General features: G+C 42.1%; 1 protein-coding gene across 1 annotated transcript; it reads right to left on the bottom strand.

Annotated features, from left to right (window-relative positions):
• Positions 1–440: 440 nt before the first annotated feature.
• LOC139406519 (repulsive guidance molecule B-like) lies at positions 441–11,889 on the bottom strand. The gene is made up of 3 exons (XM_071149183.1): positions 11,703–11,889; positions 6,759–7,270; positions 441–2,135 (listed from the first exon to the last, which is right to left on the bottom strand). Exons 1-3 carry the CDS (start codon positions 11,794–11,796, stop codon positions 1,437–1,439), a joined length of 1,305 nt encoding a protein of 434 aa, XP_071005284.1. The 5' UTR covers positions 11,797–11,889; the 3' UTR covers positions 441–1,436.
• Between the last annotated feature and the right edge of the window lie 10,484 nt (positions 11,890–22,373).

Here is a 22,373-nt window from a genome sequence, read left to right as displayed (position 1 = left end):
TCTCTGGCTTGTCAATCTGTGGAATAGGCTCCAGTGTGCAGCAGAAATGTGTTATCTTTTCTGTTGGCAAGTAAATCCCTTCCACACAGTCCACGACACACATGTCCCCCTCGTTCAACACAACCTGAACACCTAATGCCTTAATTTTAAATATATCCAGGGTGTTTTTCGAAAGTGTTTCACTTTATCCGAAACTGAGAAGTGGGTCTACTCCATCAGTGGTGCAAAGGCTGTGGCAGTGACAATTTCTTATGGGTTTATCCCACCAATTACAGCATTTTTATTAGTTTCACTCAGAAACAGTCAATGGCCTATGCTAAATCCAAAATACAACCATTTAGGAAAACTCAAAGAATTGACAGATTTGCACTAGCAAAACCCATCTAGTGCAGTAGACAGCATTGAAAGGTGGATGGAAAAATATCAAACAAACTAAGCCCTGGTGTCCAACACTTTTTAATATGGAAAATGACAGCTAAGGTAAAACACATTAGTTAACTTTTCATACAAGAATTGAAAAATACCAAAGTAATCACAACAATAAAACATAGTACAGTTAAAACATCTATACACAGGAAAATGTACACAATATAAAACACATATATACACTCTTTCAATATATTATTATATAGAGATTTTGTTTCTTTACCTTTAAAAACTGAAAGCCAAGCAGCTTGAAGAGGGAGTGTTTCACCTAACTGATAACTATCACACTTGGATGCAGTGAAAAGTACAGAGAATATCACACTTAAACCAAATACATATGGATAGGTAGTATTTTCAGTTAGTTGTTGGATCATCCCATTTAAGAAACATACATATTTTCAGTAAATATGACAACACAGAGGAACTAAATGTGTAGTGTTAACTGTTTGGTGCCAAATGATGATACTGTAAAGAAGATTGTGTCTTTCATTTCCACAAAGGTCTCTGCACTATAATAGACCATTTTCACCATCTTCAGCCTGATAGGCCTACTTTCTATGATTGTGATGTCTGGCAGGGTTGTGTGCATCGTGACGTATTCCCAACAAACATGAAATATTTACAAAGATGACTTTTGATAAGCTGTCTTACATCCAGGCTCACAGACGACAACAACAGTGTTATGATGAATTTCACATTTCAAGCATCCTGTAGCAGTCTTAATCCAATTTACAAACAGTGTGAAAATGGAAAGAGCATTACGCACTTAACCATCGACAGATCCCACATGATTGTGTGCATTCAGACTCATTAAGTGGCAGATGCTGGCAGCCGTCATGTATTTGGGGGACAAGAAGCATTGGGATCCTTTTTGAGTGTTAAATCCTTCAAACGGTTCAGTGACAGGAAAAGAACCACAACATTCACAAATGCAAAAGAAAAACATCTCTGACTTCTAGGCACTCTGTCCTCAAGCTGGGGTCACTTCAACTTTGAGTCCTATTTTCCCTTTACAAAAGCAGCAGAACCAGAAGCAGGAATGTGACCAGACTGGGGGTGGCTGTAGCCAGCATGTGTGGCCCGCCTCTGTTGAGTTGGACACGAGGAGTCCTCGGAGAGTTCTGCTTCAGTTTGCTGGGAGGAAGGGCCTTCAGATCCTCCAGGGCCCCGTAGGCTGCCATGGAGAACTCAGGGTCCCCCGTGGTGAGCAGGTCAAACACACAGGACTGGAAGTACACGTCCTCCACCTGCAGGGTCTCCCTGCACTTGGCCGTGGCGCGCTCCACTGTGTAGGTCTGGTGTGGGGGCAGGAGGGGCCCCAGCTCGGGGTTAGACCCAGAGCCCGGGAGGCGGGGGTGAAGAGGCTGGCGCCCCAGCATGTGCTCCTTGATGAGCTCGTTGCGCGGGCATCCGTGCAGACAGAGCTGCAGCCCACTGTTCTCCTCAGAAAAGTCAAGGGTGTCCTCCGGCATGCGGATGGCAAAGGTAAGGTAGCGGCCCACCCGGCGCACTATGATGGACGTCCCGATGTAGCGGGCCTGGATCTTCACCAGGCAGCCCCCGGAGCCGCCCTTCTCTACGATCCACAGACTGCCCCCCTCCCCGCCACTCCGTGTGCCATCCTGGAAGGCAGAGGGTAGGTCCTCTGTGGTGGCCTGGTACACCTTCTGCTCCGTACAGCCATGGTACGACTTGAAGATCACCGTTATCTGAAAGACACAAACAAAGAGATGCCAGTGAATGAAAGTTTGTTCCTGATTTAATTGGAGGCAATTCAATTAACATCTACCTTTCTACTCTTTCAATAGTACTGCATGAAGGTAAAATCTGTTGAAAGTTGTGTCCTGCATACAGGTACACAGATTACTAATAAGCAGCAGAACCATCAGAAACATTCAAAAGGTGTAATACTATGTTGAGCCACAGTATGTCAGTAGGACCTTCACTTTTTATGTCAAGGGGAACAGTTCATTTCAAAGTTTGAAAACCCAAATTCCTGTCTTTCTCTTGGAAAGGGTATACAACTATTGTGTAATCTGAGCAGAAATATTCATTATGCCCTTTATTTTACAGTAAATATGGACTAGAAAACATCACTAATACATAGATGATGTCTTGTCCCACCAATTTAGAGATAATCAACCCCAAAGAAACAACTGGGCCTACTCAATGTGCTTTCTAAAACAAATATCAATGTAAATGTCATAAACCATTGCATATGTATGGCTCCATACTTTTTCTTGAGAGAGTGCAGGATCAAACAAACCCAGCTGTCTGATAGACCCATAAATCAGAAATACCTTCCACTACAACTGCCACAGGGTCTGGACTACTCTCTGACAACTCTGGAGTCCAGTCTGGATATTTTGTACTAGGCCGACATTTCTTCAAAGCTGTTCTTAAAAGAGGTGGCTATGGTTAACTTTACAGTTAAGGGGATACTGTTTTTGATGAACGATTTCCTTTCTGTACTGTAACAGTTGAAAATGACCCCAATTCAAGCAGACGGTGGTGGCATGCGGGTGTTGGCACCGGCGCCCTGACTTACAGCTTTGTATTTTTCTCCTCATATGCACTCAAAACTATTTTAAATAGTTGGGTCTGAAATCTGTTCAAACGTTTCTCTCTTTAGTAGTGTTTGGGCGGCAGGGTAGCCTAGTGGTTAGAGCGTTGGACTAGTAACCGGAAGGTTGCAAGTTCAAATCCCTGATTTGAAAAAAAGACCCAGTCTTTCCTCTGGTGTCTGGAAGAGAAAAGGTCAGAGGTAGGGTGCCTGGAGGCAGTAGAGACAGATTGATTCCTAACTTGAGATAATATTTCTATATATTGATGTATGACATACAATACCAGTCAAAAGTTTGGACAGACCTACTCATTTTTCTTAAATGAGGTACAAATCTGTCATTCTGCCCCTGAACAGGCAGTTAACCCACTGTTCCTAGGCCATCATTGAAAATAAGAATATTTTCTTAACTGACTTGCCTAGAGGTAAAGGTAAAAATAAAAACTTTGAAAATGCATATGCAATTTAGCGAAGGTTATTTAGTAAACTTCTTGAGGTTCATGGATTTCAACACACTCTGATATGAAAGAAACTTGCAGACCACAGTTAGTATAACTTTGTTTTTATAGAATCTAGCCTATATGATTTGGTCATATATATGATATTGGTCTTCTCAATCTGGCTAGTCCAAAACCAAATTGTTAGTGCTGTTGCTTGTAATTCACATGAGCTGAAAATAACAGTACTGATAAAAATAGATTATCTTAGAAAATAAGTAAATGTGGCAAGGTGGGCTAGCTAGCACTAGTAAAATTGATAGTAGGCCTACTTTTTAGTGTCTACCAAGTGTTGTATTCATCTAGTGCATATCTACAAATAATACGTTGAGCTCCAAGTATGGTCTTCAGTATAAATATAGCTGAAGAACCAGACCTAAATTCAGACTTCAGGGATCAGATTATATTAAGAAAAGACAAACTTAATCAGTAGAATCAAAAATATGCTGCTTCTACCAAACAACTTCGTTATTTTTCCAAATAATTTCATATTTACACAAAAAGACCTGTTAATTATTTGACTAGAGAGCTGAAAAAGGTTATCCAACTGTGGGAGAGGAAAATGTTTGAACAAGCGTTAATCACTACCATATGACTACCCATGTGTTAAAGGTAAAGCGCTCAAGCATGTCCCTGATCCAACCCCACTGAATGACCCAGTCTTTCCTCTGGTGTCTGGAAGAGAAAAGGTCAGAGGTAGGGTGCCTGGAGGCAGTAGAGACAGATTGATTCCTAACTTGAGATAATATTTCTATATATTGAACCATCGTTCAATGTATGACATACAGTACCAGTCAAAAGTTTGGACAGACCTACTCATTTTTCTTAATTTTTTACTATTTTCTACATTGTAGCATAATAGTGAAGACATCAAAACAATGAAATAACACATATGGAATCATGTAGTAACCAAAAAAGTGATATACAAATCAAAATATACTGTAAATTTTAGATTCTTCAAAGTAGCCACCCTTTGCCTTGATTACAGCTTTGCACACTCTTGGCATTCTCTCAACCAGCTTCATGAGGAATGCTTTACCAACAGTTTTGAAGGAGATCCCACATATACGGAGCACTTGTTGGCTACTTTTCCTTCATTCCACGGTCCAACTCATCCCAAACCATCTCAATTGGGTTGAGGTTGGGTCTTCTGATGCAGCACTCCATCACCCTCCTTGGTCAAATAGCCCTTACTCAGCCTGGAGGTGTGTTGGGTCATTGTCCTGTTGAAAAACAAATGATAGTCCTAAGCGCAAACCAGATGGGATGGCGTATCGCTGCAGAATGCTGTGGTAGCCATGCTGGTTAAGTGTGCACCAGCACTGGTTAAGTGGCACCAGCAAAACACCCCCACACTGCCTCCTCCATGCTTCATTGTTGGAACCACACATGCGGAGATCATCCTTCACCGACTCTGTGTCTCACAAAGACAAGGTGATTGGAACCAAAAATCTCAAATTTGGACTCATCAGCTCAAAGGACAGATTTCAATCTAAGGTGCAGTTAACTCTAATGAACCTTTCCTCTGCAGCAGCGGTAACTCGGTTTTCCGTCCTGTGGTGGTCCTCATGAGAGCCAGTTTCATCATAGCGCTTTATGGTTTTTGCAACTGAACTATAATGTCAATATTTCATCCCGCCAGGCGCGACACAAAACTCAGAAATAACGATATAATTCATGCCTTACCTTTGACGAGCTTCTTCTGTTGGCACTCCAATATGTCTCATAAACATCACAAATGGTCCTTTTGTTTGATTAATTCCGTCGTTATATATCCAAAATGTCCATTTATTTGGTGCGTTTGATCCAGAAAAACACCGGTTCCAACTCGCGCAACATGACTACAAAATATCTAATAAGTTACCTGTAATCTTTGCCCAAACATTTCAAGCAACTTTCCTAATACAACTTTAGGTATTTTTAAACGTAAATAATCGATAAAATGTAAGACGGGACAAACTGCGTTCAATAGCGGATAAAAACAAAGTGGAGCGAGCTTTCAGGTTGCGCGCCCCTGACAAACAGTACACTAGGGTCGACCCTCGTTCTGAACAGCCCTACTTCTTCATTACACAAAGGAAAAACATCAACCAATTTCTAAAGACTGTTGACATCCAGTGGAAGCGATAGGAACTCTAGAAATCTAGATCCCCATAGAATAACCCATTGAAAAGAGTGACCTGAAAAAATATTTTCCCTGGATGGTTTGTCCTTAGAGTTTCGCCTTCCAAATAGGTTCTGTTATACTCAGACATGATTCAAACAGTTTTAGAAACTTCAGAGTGTTTTCTATCCAAATCTACTAATGATATGCATATCCTAGCTTCTGGGCCCGAGTAGCAGGCAGTTTACTTTGGGAACGCTTTTCATCCGGACATGAAAATACCACCCCCGAGAGGTTAAAGTAATGATGTAGTTTCTCTTTGCTTCTTTGAGCTGTTCTTGCCATAATATGGACTTGGTCTTTTACCTAATAGGGCTATCTTCTGTATAGCACCCCAAACTTGTCACAACAACTGATTGGCTCAAACGCATTAAGGAAATAAATTTCACAAATTAACAAGGCACAACAGGGAGACTACATTCCAGGTACCTCATGAAGCTGGTTGAGAGAATGCCAAGACTGTGCAATGCACCATGCACCTGGCAACCTTGGTTAGCGTGCACTGCGCCCGGCCCGCCACAGGAGTAGCTGGTGATCAATGAGACAAGGATATCCCTACCGGCCAAACCCTCCCTAACCCGGACAACGCTAGGCCAATTGTGCGTCGCACCACGGACCTCCCTGTCGCGGCTGGTTACGACAGAGCCTGGGCGCGAACCCAGAGTCTCGCTCCCAGAGTCTCTGGTGGCACAGCTGGCGCCCTTAACCACTGCGCCACCTGGGAGGCCCTATAAAATATATTTTGATTTGTTTAACCTTTTGCGTGTAGGGGGCAGTATTTTATTTTTTGACAAAAAAAAACATACCCATTTGAAACTGCCTATTTCTCAGGGATGGGTAGCGTCAAGAAATTAACACTTATTTTTGGTTACTACATGATTCCATGTGTTATTTCATAGTTTTAAATGTCTTCACTATAATTCTACAATGTAGAAAATAGTAAAAATAAAGAAAAACCCTTGAATGAGTAGGTGTGTCCAAATGTTTGACTGGTAATGTACATTAAAAATGCAGGTATCTTTGTTATGATTAAGACCTACGTTTTTCAGTGTTTTAATGACATTACTGTCAGCAACATGACCAGATGTGAACCCATAGCACAGCTTACCTTGCTGGTGGCGGTGGCACTGGAGCCCAGGACAACAGGCACGTTAGTCACCTGCACTGACAGGTAGCGGTTATCGATGAGAGGCCATGCCCCCTCCACCTTGCACGTCTGGAACTCGTCGCGGAACGTCCGCAGGTGCGGGTCCCCGAATAATCCACAGTGTGCGTACTTCTTCCCCTGGCCTGCGGGGCCCAAGGCCAGCACACGGCTCTCGTAGTCGCATAGCTCGGACATGGCCGGCCTGGAGGTGCTGGTGGCCTTGGCCGAGGAGGTGGGCCCGTCGCTGGAGCAGTTTTGCTGGGAGAAGAGCTCCTTGATGCGGAACACAGCTGAGTGGTAGACCAGGTCGCCCCTGCAGCTGCGCGCCGTGCGTCGGGTACACAGGGCGTAGGCGCGCAGGGCGATGCAGTAGTCCACATCGGACAGGGAGTCCTCTTGGAGACCACTAGAGGGCGAGGTAGAGGCCACATACTCCGCATTGCAGCGCTGGATACGGCACTGCTGGCAGTGTGCTGTGGGGAGGGAGGAAACAGTAGGCAGGTGTTACATGTTTATCATCGCTAAAGTTGTCAACAACCCCCCAATAACAGGTGACCAGAAACATTAGGGGGAAAGTATATTATTTAGAACTTGAACCATTCATATGTAAGTCAAAGCGAAGATATAGCTTGGCCTAGTTCATGGTAGTGTATACGAATGTGTTTTGTGTCTCAACTCATTGTAAGAGTGAACATTGATAATGAAAAAACTGCTTAACACACCTGTAACGACCATTTAATAAAAAAGATGTCCAATAGAAAACGCTCTTATTAGTTTGTTCACTGCCTAATAACTTTGTTATAGTGAATTTGCAGGGTTTAAACACATCAGCTGTACAACCCAGCTACGTGCAGCAGGACAGCCAAACTTTTCCACCTATGGAGTTTACGTCAATAAAGAGCTCATTAAAACCCAACTACACCAGCCAGCCCACACGGGAATGGTCAGTCCAAACTTATTTCCCTCAACTCACCCTCACTGCAATAACACAGTGCTTCACTGCTGGAGGAAGCCAATCTGTGTAGTTTGCTTAAGGGTGTTGAATATGGTTTGGCTGTTGCTGGGTCAATATGGGGGGCATTAAGGAGCATGGCACATGACCACTGTATAAGAGGCTGAATTCAGACCCAAGAGGAACTGCACAAAGAGTCGTGCTTGTTCAGCATTGAGCAACAGCTGGCCAAGGATGTTGGGATTGTATAAATTTGGCACTTCCTGTGTGAAGTTATTACTCAGTACTGTGCATCTGCCAGTGAATATGTTGGGGCGACAAGGAGACTATGTATTAAAATGTTTTATGTTTTGAGAATATTATATCTTATCTTGAAGCTCTAGATGCCAGGTGCATTTGCATGACATCAACATAATGCCTGTGCAAGTGTCATAAGATGTCACAGATATAACACACTTAAATAAACAGCCTCAATAAGACTGAAAACAGAAATATAAACAATATTTTGTATTAACATTGAAAGAAGAGCTGACATAGGCTAATCAACAAGTCCTCCAAACTGTTTTAAATCCAAAGGGCATGATGAACTTGCCAATAATAAAAAATATTGAAATATTTTCCCCAGAGAGTCCGAAAAGATCCTTGGTTGCAAACTGTGTGAATAAATTCTCTAGAAACTGAAGCCCACATGGGTCTTGACTGTTAATCAAAACTGAGATGAGTGTGAGGTCAACTCAGAAGCATTCTACCATCCCTCGTCTGATTTCCGCGAATGATCTCCCTGCAAGCACTGGGGTCACCGAACTCGGCTATGATTGTCCATTTTTGACAATCACGGCATATACAGTGCCTTGCGAAAGTATTCGGCCCCCATGAACTTTGTGACCTTTTGCCACATTTCAGGCTTCAAACATAAAGATATAAACCTGTATTTTTGTTGTGAAGAATCAACAACAAGTGGGACACAATCATGAAGTGGAACGACATTTATTGGATATTTCAAACTTTTTTAACAAATCAAAAACTGAAAAATTGGGCGTGCAAAATTATTCAGCCCCCTTAAGTTAATACTTTGTAGCGCCACCTTTTGCTGCGATTACAGCTGTAAGTCGCTTGGGGTATGTCTCTATCCGTTTTGCACATCGAGAGACTGAATTTTTCCCCCCATTCCTCCTTGCAAAACAGCCGAGCTCAGTGAGGTTGGATGGAGAGCATTTGTGAACAGCAGTTTTCAGTTCTTTCCACAGATTCTCGATTGGATTCAGGTCTGGACTTTGACTTGGCCATTCTAACACCTGGATATGTTTATTTTTGAACCATTCCATTTTAGATTTTGCTTTATGTTTTGGATCATTGTCTTGTTGGAAGACAAATCTCCGTCCCAGTCTCAGGTCTTTTGCAGACTCCATCAGGTTCTTCCAGAATGGTCCTGTATTTGGCTCCATCCATCTTCCCATCAATTTTAACCATCTTCCCTGTCCCTGCTGAAGAAAAGCAGGCCCAAACCATGATGCTGCCACCACCATGTTTGACAGTGGGGATGGTAGGTTCAGGGTGATGAGCTGTGTTGCTTTTACGCCAAACATAACGTTTTGCATTGTTGCCAAAAAGTTCAATTTTGGTTTCATCTGACCAGAGCACCTTCTTCCACATGTTTGGTGTGTCTCCCAGGTGGCTTGTGGCAAACTTTAAACAACACTTTTTATGGATATCTTTAAGAAATGGCTTTCTTCTTGCCACTCTTCTATAAAGGCCAGATTTGTGCAATATACGACTGATTGTTGTCCTATGGACAGAGTCTCCCACCTCAGCTGTAGATCTCTGCAGTTCATCCAGAGTGATCATGGGCCTCTTGGCTGCATCTCTGATCAGTCTTCTCCTTGTATGAACTGAAAGTTTAGAGGGAAGGCCAGGTCTTGGTAGATTTGCAGTGGTCTGATACTCCTTCCATTTCTATATTATCGCTTGCACAGTGCTCCTTGGAATGTTTAAAGCTTGGGAAATCTTTTTGTATCCAAATCCGGCTTTAAACTTCTTCACAACAGTATCTCGGACCTGCCTGGTGTGTTCCTTGTTCTTCATGATGCTCTCTGCGCTTTTAACGGACCTCTGAGACTATCACAGTGCAGGTGCATTTATACAGAGACTTGATTACACACAGGTGGATTGTATTTATCATCATTAGTCATTTAGGTCAACATTGGATCATTCAGAGATCCTCACTGAACTTCTGGAGAGAGTTTGCTGCACTGAAAGTAAAGGGGTTGAATAATTTTACACGCCCAATTTTTCAGTTTTTGATTTGTTAAAAAAGTTTGAAATATCCAATAAATGTCGTTCCACTTCATGATTGTGTCCCACTTGTTGTTGATTCTTCACAACAAAAATACAGTTTTATATATTTATGTTTGAAGCCTGAAATGTGGCAAAAGGTCGCAAAGTTCAAGGGGGCCGAATACTTTCGCAAGGCACTGTAGAGCAATGAACAACCATGTCTATCTCTAAAGGCTCTTTATGGCCCGCCTTTGACAAGAGGCAATGTGACAACCATGTGCGGAAAACATGGGAAAGGATTAAGAAGAGAATAGGACGAATTTGCATTTATAACAACATATTTCAATAGGCTTGAGAACAATTTAAGGGAAACAAAATAAACTGAACTAATCTGTGGAATAGAGGATGGCTTTAATATGTAAACAAGGCAAGTATGTCATACCCAGTTTTATAAGAATTATCATCATCCTGCTATGTACATGAATACACTCAAAATGCACAATAACCATGTCATAGCAATCTACCACATTATAGGGAAGTAATCATTTAACTGGGGGTGATTAATGGACAATAAATATTTCATGATAATTATGCTGAACTACATTGAAAATGATTCAACTATCACTAATATAGGCTACTACTGTTTTGCGATGCGTAAACGTGGATAAATGAAATCCATTAAATTAGAATTCATAGCGCCCAACTTTATGTTAAGTTTATCTAACGATCTATGGAGAAACGCCCCATTTCCATTTCTACCACTTTTTGTGAGTGAAACTTGTGTAGGTAATATTATGCGAGTTTCAAGTCAAAAGGCAAATCACCACACATACACACTTTGTTTCGTTAGTTAGATGCATGTTTTGGTAACAAAGCATCCAAACGTCTGACGATGTACCGCGCATGCACACAACAAAGCTCAGGCGAAAAAACACGTCAAGTTACTGCACGATGGACACATTCAGAGGCCGAGAAGTCTGACACCATGCCATGCATGGTAACAAATGAAGCATGAACACAACACCATCTAACGTTTCATTTGGGAAGGTAAACTAGTCACGGCACTAACACTTGGTTAGCGTGTTACGTGTTAAAACGTATTAGCAATTTGTTGCTACTTTGTACAAGCAACATGTTTGAATACAACGTCAATAGGTTATCAAGCCAAATGCTAACGATCTTTATTAGTCTTTATTCAAGACTTTGTATGTGAATATTGTATCGATAAAGTATAACTACGATCGTGAAAAAAAATACATAATTGAAGACTGCTCGTGATTAATGTTACTTGACGGATTTAGAGAATGTAGCTAAAAGTTCGACCGAAGTAGCTCGTGTTGTCTAGCCAGCTAACTAGCAACAGCAGCAGGTTGGTTCGCGACGATGGCTGCTAGCTAGCCTGGTATAGGCCAATGACTACCGTTATATTTGAAGGTCTAGGCACACAGCAAAAGTCCGCTGATGACCGACTTAACTTACTGTCAAACAGTAAATAGCTACAACTACATGTACATACATATACTGTAAACAAAACACACTGCCATATTTTAGTTCATAGATATTTAAGAAAGCGAGTGTTTTTGTGAACAAGTCTCGCTCATCTTTAGCACAGCCAAGAAAGTTTTCCATCATCCATTCGCGATGCGGGGAAAATGTTTTGCATGCGAATGTTGCCTTACCTGGTCTGAGTAACAGCGAAAGTAAAGCCATCGTACAATTAATATAATTCCAAAGCTGCCGCTTAGCCAAGTTTTGAGGTCCGCTTCTCCCCATGCCAATCCATTCAGTTAGAATGGAGTTCTTCGACTGCTGCTCATCAACGCAGTAGCTGCGGGAAATTAGACATAAATTCGTATCTTTCCCCTGTGCTGTCTTTCAAAAGGGGTCTAGTCTTCAGGGCGGCTCTACGTGGGAGGGGTCTAACAGAGTAGACGGGGATCAGAGGGGGTTGTTCGCCAATGAAACACTAATTATTCGTTAACCACTTGATATTTACATAAGCGGTTTGTGGCAATCATGGAACATTGGGACCAAGCCAATGGAAAGACAATGTTTCTAAAGACAATGAAGGCGGTGCAAAATATTTGTTGTGTAGTATTTGAGAGGGAGTTAAATTAACAAGTAACCGGTCAGGAAAGAGTGATGTTGAAAATTATAGTTCTCACATCTAAATACAGCATGATTCTTTTTGCAGCCAACGTGATTTATCTCAAGCCTCAATAGTGAACCTCTTTCTGGGGAGAGTTTGAGATATGAGTTGTAGCTATGTCCACATAGCATGCCCCTCTGCACTATAACGCATTCAGCTGTGGCAGTTGTCCTGTTTGAGCTCCCTGGGTATCAACAGAGCTGTGGAGCAAATTGCCCAATGCAAACAATCGTATTGTTTCTCTGCTCTAAGCATTACATTACTTCCTCAAACTGCTGAAGAAAATTCTCACCCAGGATGACAATGATGTCATTAATGTCTAGCTTTGCTATTCATGCTAGGTGTTACATTGTGGTAAACGACCCTAGGTTTGAATACAGATGTGTCACATATATCAGCATGAAAGCATGAAGGGAGTGAGCTTCAAGATACTTTTGTCACTTTGCTATTAGGCTGAATCTTTGTAAGGCGAGGCAGGTTACGTCATACACGTTCAGAGGTGACATGTGTTAAGTATGCACACATGGATTTGCATATGGAAAATTATAAGGTAACAACAATGCTGAAATGTACACTTCATGGCCAAAAGTATGTAGACACACCTTCAATTTAGTGGATTTGGCTATTTCAGCCACACCTGTTGCTGACGGGCTCCCGAGTGGCACAGCTGTCTAAGGCACTGCACCCCAGTGCTAGAGGCATCACTACAGACACCCTGGTTCAAATCCAGGCTGTATCACAACCGGCCGTGATTGGGTCCCATAGGGCGGCGCACAATTGGCCCAGCGTTGTCCGGTTTTGGCCAGTGTAGGCTGTCATTGTAAATAAGAATTTGTTCTTAACTGACTTGCCTAGTAAACATTTAAAAAATACTTCTAAGTAAAAACATAGTTCTGTTTTGAAATATTTATTAACTAAATTTCCAGATATCTTCTAAATTACCCACAATGCACTATTTCTCAACGTCATATGGAGAATCTACTCTGTGCTACCGAGTTCGAATGCTAGCTCGGTAGCTAGCTCAAGCTGACTAATGTTAGCCACTAGCCATGCTAGCCACACAAGCTCACAGAACGGGACCGAGTGCTGAAGCATGTAGTGTGTACAAACTGTCTGTCCTCCGTTGCAACACTCGCTACCGATTTCCAAACTGCCTCTGGAAGCAACATCAGCACAATAACTGTTTGTCGAGAGCTTAATGAAATGGGTTTCCATGGCAGAGCAGCCGCACACAAGCTTAAGATCACCATGCGCAATGCCAAGCATCGGCTGGAGTGGTGTATAGCTCGACTCAATTGGACTTTGGAGCAGTGCAAACGCGTTCTCTGGATTGATGAATCACGCTTCACCATCATTTTCAGTGGAAATTGTTAAAAGTCATCCTTGTGCATAGACTTGGTTTGTTTAACTTCGCAGTCATTGGTTTTTGTTTGGCATACATTTTAAATTGAGAAGTCTCAGCATCACTCTGTTACTATGGAATTGCTCATATGTTACCCTGGATGTTGTTTCATACCAGGGGTCACTAAGCATTGCCAGAGATGGTAAATCTGGTCAATATGTGGCATTTCCCCCTTAGTATTACATCTCTATAAAGATGAACAGCTTGTTATTTGAACACACACAATACAGGAGAGAAACTTTTCCATTCATTATTTTCTCTCAGCTAACCTCTGCTATTATTTTTTCCATTCCATTTTCAGTTAGTAACTTGTATGTTACTCCTCCATTTGTGGCCAACTCTCCATCCCTTGCCTCGAACGACACTGCGTCTTTCATTTGCACAGCTGCAATGCTGGGCCACCAATACAGAGCAGTGCTTAAAGAATCAGTGGGTTTTGATACATGACCACCACAGTGTTCCTGTGGTTATCGTGTCATGTGATTGTACATTTTTTTATGGATAACCAATTACCCAATCAAATATTGGTGTAAAGAAGATCAACAATCATATTCTGCATAATTTCTTAATTGGGTTTAAAACGGAATTAACTCGAACAATTTGGACATTCTGTGCACTGGGCGACATACCTCTTCTGACTTTATTGGAAGCAACTGAACTTAGACAGGTATTGGATCACTGGTTTATCTTTTCACATGATGGCTCCTCTGGCCCACACAATTGTGTGATTCAGGTGCTGTGTCAGTCTTGTGAAAGGTCCTCACAGTCCTTGTCGATGTGGGGTTGATATACAGTGCCTTCGGAAAGTATTCAGACTACTTGACTTTTTCCACATTTTGTTACATTACAGCTTTATTCTAAAATGGGTGAAAGAAAAAAATCCCCTCCGCAATCTACACACAATATCCCATAATGACAAAGCCAAAACAGGTTTTTAGAAATGTTTGCACATTAAAAAAAGAATAATAAAAAATTATCTTATTTACATAAGTATTCAGCCCCTTTGCTATGAGAATCAAAATTGAGCTCAGGTGCACCCTGTTTCCATTGATCATCCTTGAGATGTTTCTAGAACTTGATTGGAGTCCACCTGTGGTAAATTCAAATGATTGAACATGATTTGGAAAGGCAAGAACCTGTCGATATAAGGTCCCACAGTTGAAAGTGCATGTCAGAGCAAAAACCAAGCCATGAGGTCGAAGAAATTGTCCATAGAGCTCAGAGACAGGATTGTGTCGAGGCACAGATCTGTGGAAGGGTACCAAAACATTTCTGCAGCATTGAAGGTCCCCAAGAACACAGTGGCCTCCATCATTCTTAAATGGAAGATGTTTGGAACCACCAAGACTCTTCGTAGAGCTGGCCGCCCGGCAAAACTAAGCAATCGGGGGAGAAGGGCCTTGGTCAGGGAGTTGACTAAGAACCTGATGGTCACCCTGACAGAGTTCTAGAATTTCTCTGTGGAGATGAGAGAACCTTACAGAAGGACAACTATATCTGCATCACTCCACCAATTAGGCCTTTATGGTAGAGTGGCCAGACAGAAGCCACTCCTCAGTAAAAAGGCACATGACAGCCCGCTTAGAGTCTTCCAAAAGGCACCAAAATACTCTCAGACCATGAGAAACAAGATTCTCTGGTCTGATGAAACGAAGAATGAACTCTTTGGCCTGAATGCCAAGCGTTACGTCTGGAGGAAACCTGTCACCGTCCATACGGTGAAGCATGGTGGTGGCAGCATCTTGCTTTAGGGATGTTTTTCAACGGCAGGGACGGAGCAAAGTACAGAGAGATCCTTGATGAAAACCTGCTCCGGAGCACTCGGGACCTCAGATTGGGGCGAAAGTTCACCTTCCAACAGGACAATGACTCTAAGCACACAGCCAAGACAATGCAGGAGTGGCTTCAGGACAAGTCTCTGAATGTCCTTGAGTGGCCCAGCCAGAGCCCGGACTTGAACCCGATCGAACATCTCTGGACAGACCTTAAAATAGCTGTGCAGCACCCAACCTGAAAGAGCTTGAGAGGATCTGCGGAGAGGAAAGGGAGAAACTCCCCAAATACAGGTATTCCAAGCTTGTAACATCATACCCAAAAAGACTCGATGCTGTAATCGCTGCCAAAGTACTGAGTAAAGGGTCTGAATACTTAAATTTAAAAAAATAAATTAGCAAACATTTCTAAAACCTTTTTGTTGCTTCGTCATCATAGGGTATTCAAATCAAATCAGGCGGGACACAATGCAAATAGTCAGGGGAGCCATTTAATTATCTGTTCAGGCGTCTTATGGCTTGGGGGTAAAAGCTGTTGAGAAGCCTTTTGGTCATAGACTTGGCGCTCCGGTACCGCTTGCCTATGACTTGGGTGGCTGGGGTCTTTGACAGCTTTTAGGGCTTTTCTCTGACGCCGCCTGGTGTAGAGGTCCTGGATGGCAGGCAGCTTATCCCCGGTGATGTTCTGGGTCGTATGCACTACCCTCTGTAGTGCCTTGCGCTCGGAGGCCGAGCAGTTGACGTACCAGGCAGTGATGCAACCAGTCAGTATGCTCTCGATGTTGCAACTGTAGAACCTTTTGAGAATCTGAGGACCCAAGCCAAATCTTTTCAGTCTCCTGAGGGGGAATAGGTTTTGTCGTGCCCTCTTCACGACTGTCTTGGTGCGTTTTGACCATTCTAGTTTCTTGGTGATGTGGAAACCAAGGAACTTGAAGCTCTAAACCTGCTCCACTACAGCCTCGTCCATGAGAATGGGGGCGTGCTCGGTCCTCCTTTTCCTGTAGTCCACAATCATCTCATTTGTCTTGATGACGTTGAGGGATACGTTGTTATTCTGGCACCACCCGGCCAGGTCTCTGACCTCCAGGCTTACCACTGTTGTGTCATCTGCAAACTTAATGATGATGTTGGAGTTAGGCAGGTTACCTTGGTGCTCTTGGGCACAATGACTATGGTGGACTGCTTGAAGTATGTTAGTTTGTTGAAAACGTTAGTAAAGACACCTGCCAGTTGGTCAGCACATGCCTGGAGCACATGTCCTGGTAATCCGTCTGGCCCATCGGCCTTGTGAATGTTGACCTGTTGAAAGGTCTTACTTACGTCGGCTACGGAGAGAGGGATCACACAGTCGTCCGGAACAGCTGATGCTCTCATGCATGCTTTAGTGTTGCTTGCCTCGAAGCGAGCATTAAAGTGATTTAGGTCGTCTGGTAGACTCGTGTCACTGGGCAGCTCACGACTGTGCTTCCATTTGTAGTCTGTAGTAGTTTGCAGGCCCTGCCACATTCGACGAGCGTCGGAGCCGGTGTAGTACGATTCAATCTTAGTCCTGTATTGTTGTTTTGCCTGTTTGACGGTTCGTTGGAGGGCATAGCAGGATTTTTTATAAGCATCTGGGTTGGAGTCCCGCACCTTGAAAGCGGCAGCTCTATCCTTTATCTCAGTGCAAATATTGCCTGTAATCCATGGCTTCTGGTTGGGGTATGTATATACAGTCACTGTGGGGACAACGTCCTCGAAGAATCACGGAACATATTCCAGTCTGTGACAACCTTTGTTATGAATAAATCCACATGCGTTGCTACAATATTTAATGTCTTATAGACCTAATGAATATCTAAAAACTTGTGCAGCAGGGGGTTTGAATTGTGTCCGTTTATGAACCAGCCATAGATCAAGACCAAAATTAGCTGAACAAACAGGGTTTTTAGATTGAAAATTAATACATTTTAGAATAAGGCTGTAACGTAACAAAATGTGGAAAAAGTTAAGTGGTCTGAGTACTTGCCGAAGGCACTGTATATAGTGGAGGGAGAAATGAAGACATCTCAACCCAAGTGGAATGTTTGGATTGTTCTGTTTTGCCAGAAAGGTACAGTGGATACACTGTGCCAAGTCTGTCCCCTGAGGGTCAATTTTATCATGTTTGTTCAGCTAATTTTGGTCTTGATCTATGGCTGGTTCTTCAACGGACACATTTAAAACCCCCTGCTGCACACGTTTTCCGATATTCATTAGGTCTATAAGACATTAAATACTGTAGCAACGCATGTGGATTTATTTATAACAAAGGTTGTCAGGTTGTCTCTCACCTGTCAACATCTTCAGAATCTGGAGACATCATTTCCTGCAAGAAAAAAAGCTAAATGTCTATTGAACACAAGTATTGTTGAATGTGGTTTTAGGAAAAAGAAGCCAATCTGATGCTCAGAGCTACCTTTTTCACTGTTTATGTTATCGCTTTAGCCTACTTTTAGTAACTGAATCCAAACAATAACAATTCTCCAGCGTTACCCTGAATTGTGAATGGATCCTCTCTAAATTAATTTTGACTCTCTGTTTTTCTTTGAAGAATTGATAGGACTTTGGCATCATTCAAACACCGCTCAATGGAGAAAACAGTTAATTAATCCAGGTGACCAGATTCATTCTTCACATGAAAAAGACCCCCTGAGCATTTGGCATTGCATGTCCCAGCATATATGCATGTTCTTCCTCTCAAAATAAGGAGGGGGGGGGTGTATCATGTCAAAAAAAAATATCTGAAGCCAGTGCGTTTCTACTGACACTGGATCACTTGTTCTAATACAATATAAAAATGAGGTCAGTCTGGTAAAATTAGCCATCCACTTAACTGCAGGCCTGAATGCCAGGGCAGTGAGAAGGAACAGTTGCTTTCCATTTGTGAGTTGGAGAAATTAGAGAAATAAAGGGAAAAAAGGGAGATCAGAGGTATTTTGGTATGAAGCAAAGATGGTATTGGAAGAGTGATAGTATATAGGGTAATTTCCATGTAAAAGGACCCATGAGCACTAACATGTAAAGTGGTTGGGTTAAATGCGGAAGACACGTTTCAGTCGAAAACATTCAGTTGGACAATTTACTATCCCCCTTTCCTTTCATAGGAGCTAGTCAAATTGGATTTCAAATGAAAGCTAAGAGTATATTTTGTAATTTTTTATTAAGGCATACAGTTGAAGTCGGACGTTTACATACACTTAGGTTGGAGTCATTAAAACTTGTTTTTCAACCACTTCACAAATGTCTTGTGAAAAAAACTATAGTTTTGGCAAGTCGGTTAGGACATCTACTTTGTGCATGACACAAATAATTTTTCCAACAATTGTTTACAGACATATTATTTCACTTATAATTCACTGTATCACAATTCCAGTGGGTCAGAAGTTTCCATATACTAAGTTGACTGTGCCTTTAAACAGCTTGGAAAATTCCAGAAAATTATGTCATGGCTTTTGAAGCTTCTGATAGGCTAATTGACATCATTTGAGTCAATTGGAGGTGTACCTGTGGATGTATTTCAAGGCCTACCTTCAAACGCAGTGCCTCTTTGCTTGACATCATGGGAAAATCAAAAGAAATCAGTGAAAAGCTCCCAATTTTCAAGTCTGGTTCATCCTTGGGAGCAATTTCAAAATGCCTGAAGGTACCACGTTCCTCTGCACAAACAATAGTACGCAAGTATAAACACCATGGGACCATGCAGCCGTCATACCGCTCAGGAAGGAGACGCGTTCTGTCTCCTAGAGATGAACGTACTTTGGTGCGAAAAGTGCAAATCAATCCCATAACAACAGCAAATCACCTTGCAAAGATGCTGGAGGAAACGGGTACAAAATTATTAAAGTATCTATATCCACAGTAAAATGAGTCCTATATTGACATAACCTGAAAGGCCATTCAGCGAGGAAAAAGCCACTGCTCCAAAACCGCCATAAAAAAGCCAGACTACGGTTTGCAACTGCACTTTTTGGAGAAATGTCCTCTGGTCGGATGAAACAAAAATAGAACTGTTTGGCCATAATGACCATCGTTTTGTTTGGAGGAAAAAGTGTGAGACTTGCATGCCGAAGAACACCATCCCAACCATGAAGCACGCGGGTGGCAGCATCATGTTGTGGGGGTGCTTTTCTGCAGGAGGGACTGGTGCACTTCACAAAATAGATGGCATCATGAGGGAGGAAAATTATGTGGATATATTGAAGCAACATCTCAAGACATCAGTCAGGAAGTTAAAGCTTGGTCGCAAATGGGTCTTCCAGATGGACAATGACCCCAAGCATTCTTTCAAAGTTGTGACAAAATGGCTTATTAAGGACAACAAAGTCAAGGTATTGGAAATTGGTGGTCAGAACTGAAACTGCGTGTGCGAGCAAGGAGGCCTACAAACCTGACTCAGTTACACCAGCTCTGTCAGCAGGAATGGGCCAAGATTCACCCAACTTATTGTGGGAAGCTTGTGGAAGGCTATCTGACATTTTTGACCCAATTCAAACAATTTAAAGGCAATGCTACCAAATACTAATTGAGTGTATGTAAACTTCTGGCCCACTGGGAATGTGATGAAAGAAATAAAAGCTTAAATAAATCATTCTCTACTATTATTCTGACATTTCACATTGGGAATATTTGCTTGGATTAAATGTCAGGAATTGTGAAAAATTGAGTAAACTTCTGACTTGAACTGTATATACATTTTCCACCCTAAAAATGTGGAATTAGCAAAAGCTTTGATTTCTGGTCAAACAGATGGAAAAGAGGTCTAGAAAACCTCTACTAAATAAAGTCTTAAATGAAATTAGAAATACATCAATACACAATAATATTGAAGTATTTCATTTTGGAATCATTTTCCTGCCTTCTGTACTTTAGGTTTAAGAAACATTGCTTTGAAATAATATCATCAAATCCTACGTACAGTGCATTCGGACAGTATTCAGACCTCTTTACTTTTTCCACATTCTGTTATGCTACAGCCTTATTCTAAATTTGATTAAATTAACATTTTTGCTCATCAAGCTACACACAATTCCCCATAATGACAAAGAAAAACAGGTTTTTAGATATTTTTGCAACATTATAAAATCTAAAACAGAAATACCTTATTTACATAAGTATTCAGATCCTTTGGTATGAGACTCGAAATTGAGCTCAGGTGCATCGTGTTTCCATTGAGATGTTTTTGCAACTTGATTGGTGTCTACCTGTGGTAAATTCTATTGATTGAACATGATTAGAAAGGCACACACCTGCCCATATAAGGTCCCACAGTTGACTGTTCATGTCAGAGCAAAAACCAAGCCATGAGGTTTAAGGCATTGTCTGTAGAGCTCTGAGACAGGATTGTGTCGAGACACAGATCTGGGGACGGGTACCATAAAATGACTGCCGCGTTGAAGGTCCCCAAGAACACAGTGGACTCCATCATTCTTAAATTGAAGACGTTTGGAACCACCAAGACTCTTCCTAGAAGAGGAAGCCCGCCAACTAGCTATTTGGCCGCCCGGCCAAACTGAGCAATGGGGGCAGAAGGGCCTTGGTCAGGGAGGTGACCAAGAACCCGATGGTCATTCTGACAGAGCTCCAGAGTTCCTCTGTGGAGATTGCAAAACCTTCCAGAAGGACAATCATCTCTGCAGCACTACACCAAGTAGGCCTTTATGGTAGTGGCCAGATGGAAGCCACTCCTCAGTAAATGGCACATGACAGCCCGCTTAGAGTTTGCCAAAGGCACCTAAAGGACTCTCAGACTGTGAGAAACAAGATTCTCTGGTCTGATGAAACCAAGATTGAACTCTTTGGCCTGAATGCCAAGCGTCACGTCTAGTAGAAACATGGCACCACTCATCACCTGTCAATACCATTCATATGGTGAGGTATGGTGGTGTCTGCATCATGCTTTGGGAATATTTGTCAGTGACAGGGACTGGGAGACTGGTCAGGATGGAGGGAAAGATGAACAGAGCAAAGTACAGGGAGATCCTTGATGGAAACCTGCTCCAGAGCGCTCAGGACCTCAGACTGGGGTGAAGGTTCACCTTCCAACAGGACAACGACACTAAGCACACAGCCAAGACAATGTAGGAGTGGCTTCAGGGACAGGTCTCTGCATGTCCTTAAGTGGCCCAGCCAAAGTCCGGACTCAAACTCCATCTAACATCTCTGGCTACGCTCCCCATCCAACCTGACAGAGCTTGAGAGGACTGCAGAGAAAAATGGGAGAAACTCCCCAAATATAGGTGTGCCAAGCTTGTAGTGTCATACCCAAGAATACTCAAGGCTGTAATCGCTGCCAAAGGGGCTTCAACAAAGTACTGAGTAAAGGGTCTGAATACCTATGTAAATGTGATATTTCAGTTTTTTTTTAAATAACAATTTTTGTTTTTTGTTTTGTCATTATGATGTATTGTGTATAGATTGATAAAAAACAGCAACATTTAATACATTTTAGAATAAGGCTGTAAGGTAACAAAATGTGTAAAAAGTGAAGGGGTCTGAGTACTTTCTAAGTGCACTGTATATTTAAAGGGTAGGTAGCATAAACATAACCACATATAACATATGGATTTGCATTATTATTATTACATAAACGATCAGAATGAAAATGAAAGCCGAAGTCTTGTCGGAGAATGTTTTTCCGGAATGTGATGTAATATGGAGGACACGGCAAGCCAGCCTATACCCTATAATGTAAACTCCTGCAGAAATAACTTCAAATGTATTACTTCAAATTAATCCAAATAATTTGCACTGACTACTGGTTTTAATTACATTTTCTGCCAACTTACAAGTAAATACTTTACGAATGTATTGATGTTACAAATCAACTTGCACGGTTGTTAGCCAACTAGCCTGCTAACGTTAGCCCTACTAGCCTGCTAACATTAGCCTAGCCAGCCTTCTTACATTAGCACTGAATGAGTCAGCCAGTTGTTATCAACACTTAGCTTGTAGCTACATTAAAGTTAACCAAAGTTTTGGAAATACATAACTCCAGCTAAGCAAT

This window comes from Oncorhynchus clarkii, chromosome 4, assembly GCF_045791955.1.
Source record: "Oncorhynchus clarkii lewisi isolate Uvic-CL-2024 chromosome 4, UVic_Ocla_1.0, whole genome shotgun sequence".
In the NCBI taxonomy this organism is placed as follows: Eukaryota; Metazoa; Chordata; class Actinopteri; order Salmoniformes; family Salmonidae; genus Oncorhynchus; species Oncorhynchus clarkii.
This window is presented reverse-complemented; position numbering and strand designations above follow the sequence as displayed.

Bases quoted from the DNA above. Each gene is read 5' to 3' on its own strand.
- LOC139406519 (XM_071149183.1), bottom strand. From the start codon at position 11,796: ATGGGGAGAAGCGGACCTCAAAACTTGGCTAAGCGGCAGCTTTGGAAT. The intron at 7,271-11,702 runs GTAAGGCAACAT...CCCTCCCCACAG, and splicing joins TTCGCTGTTACTCAGACCAG to CACACTGCCAGCAGTGCCGT. The intron at 2,136-6,758 runs GTAAGCTGTGCT...TGTGTCTTTCAG, and splicing joins GTGCCACCGCCACCAGCAAG to ATAACGGTGATCTTCAAGTC.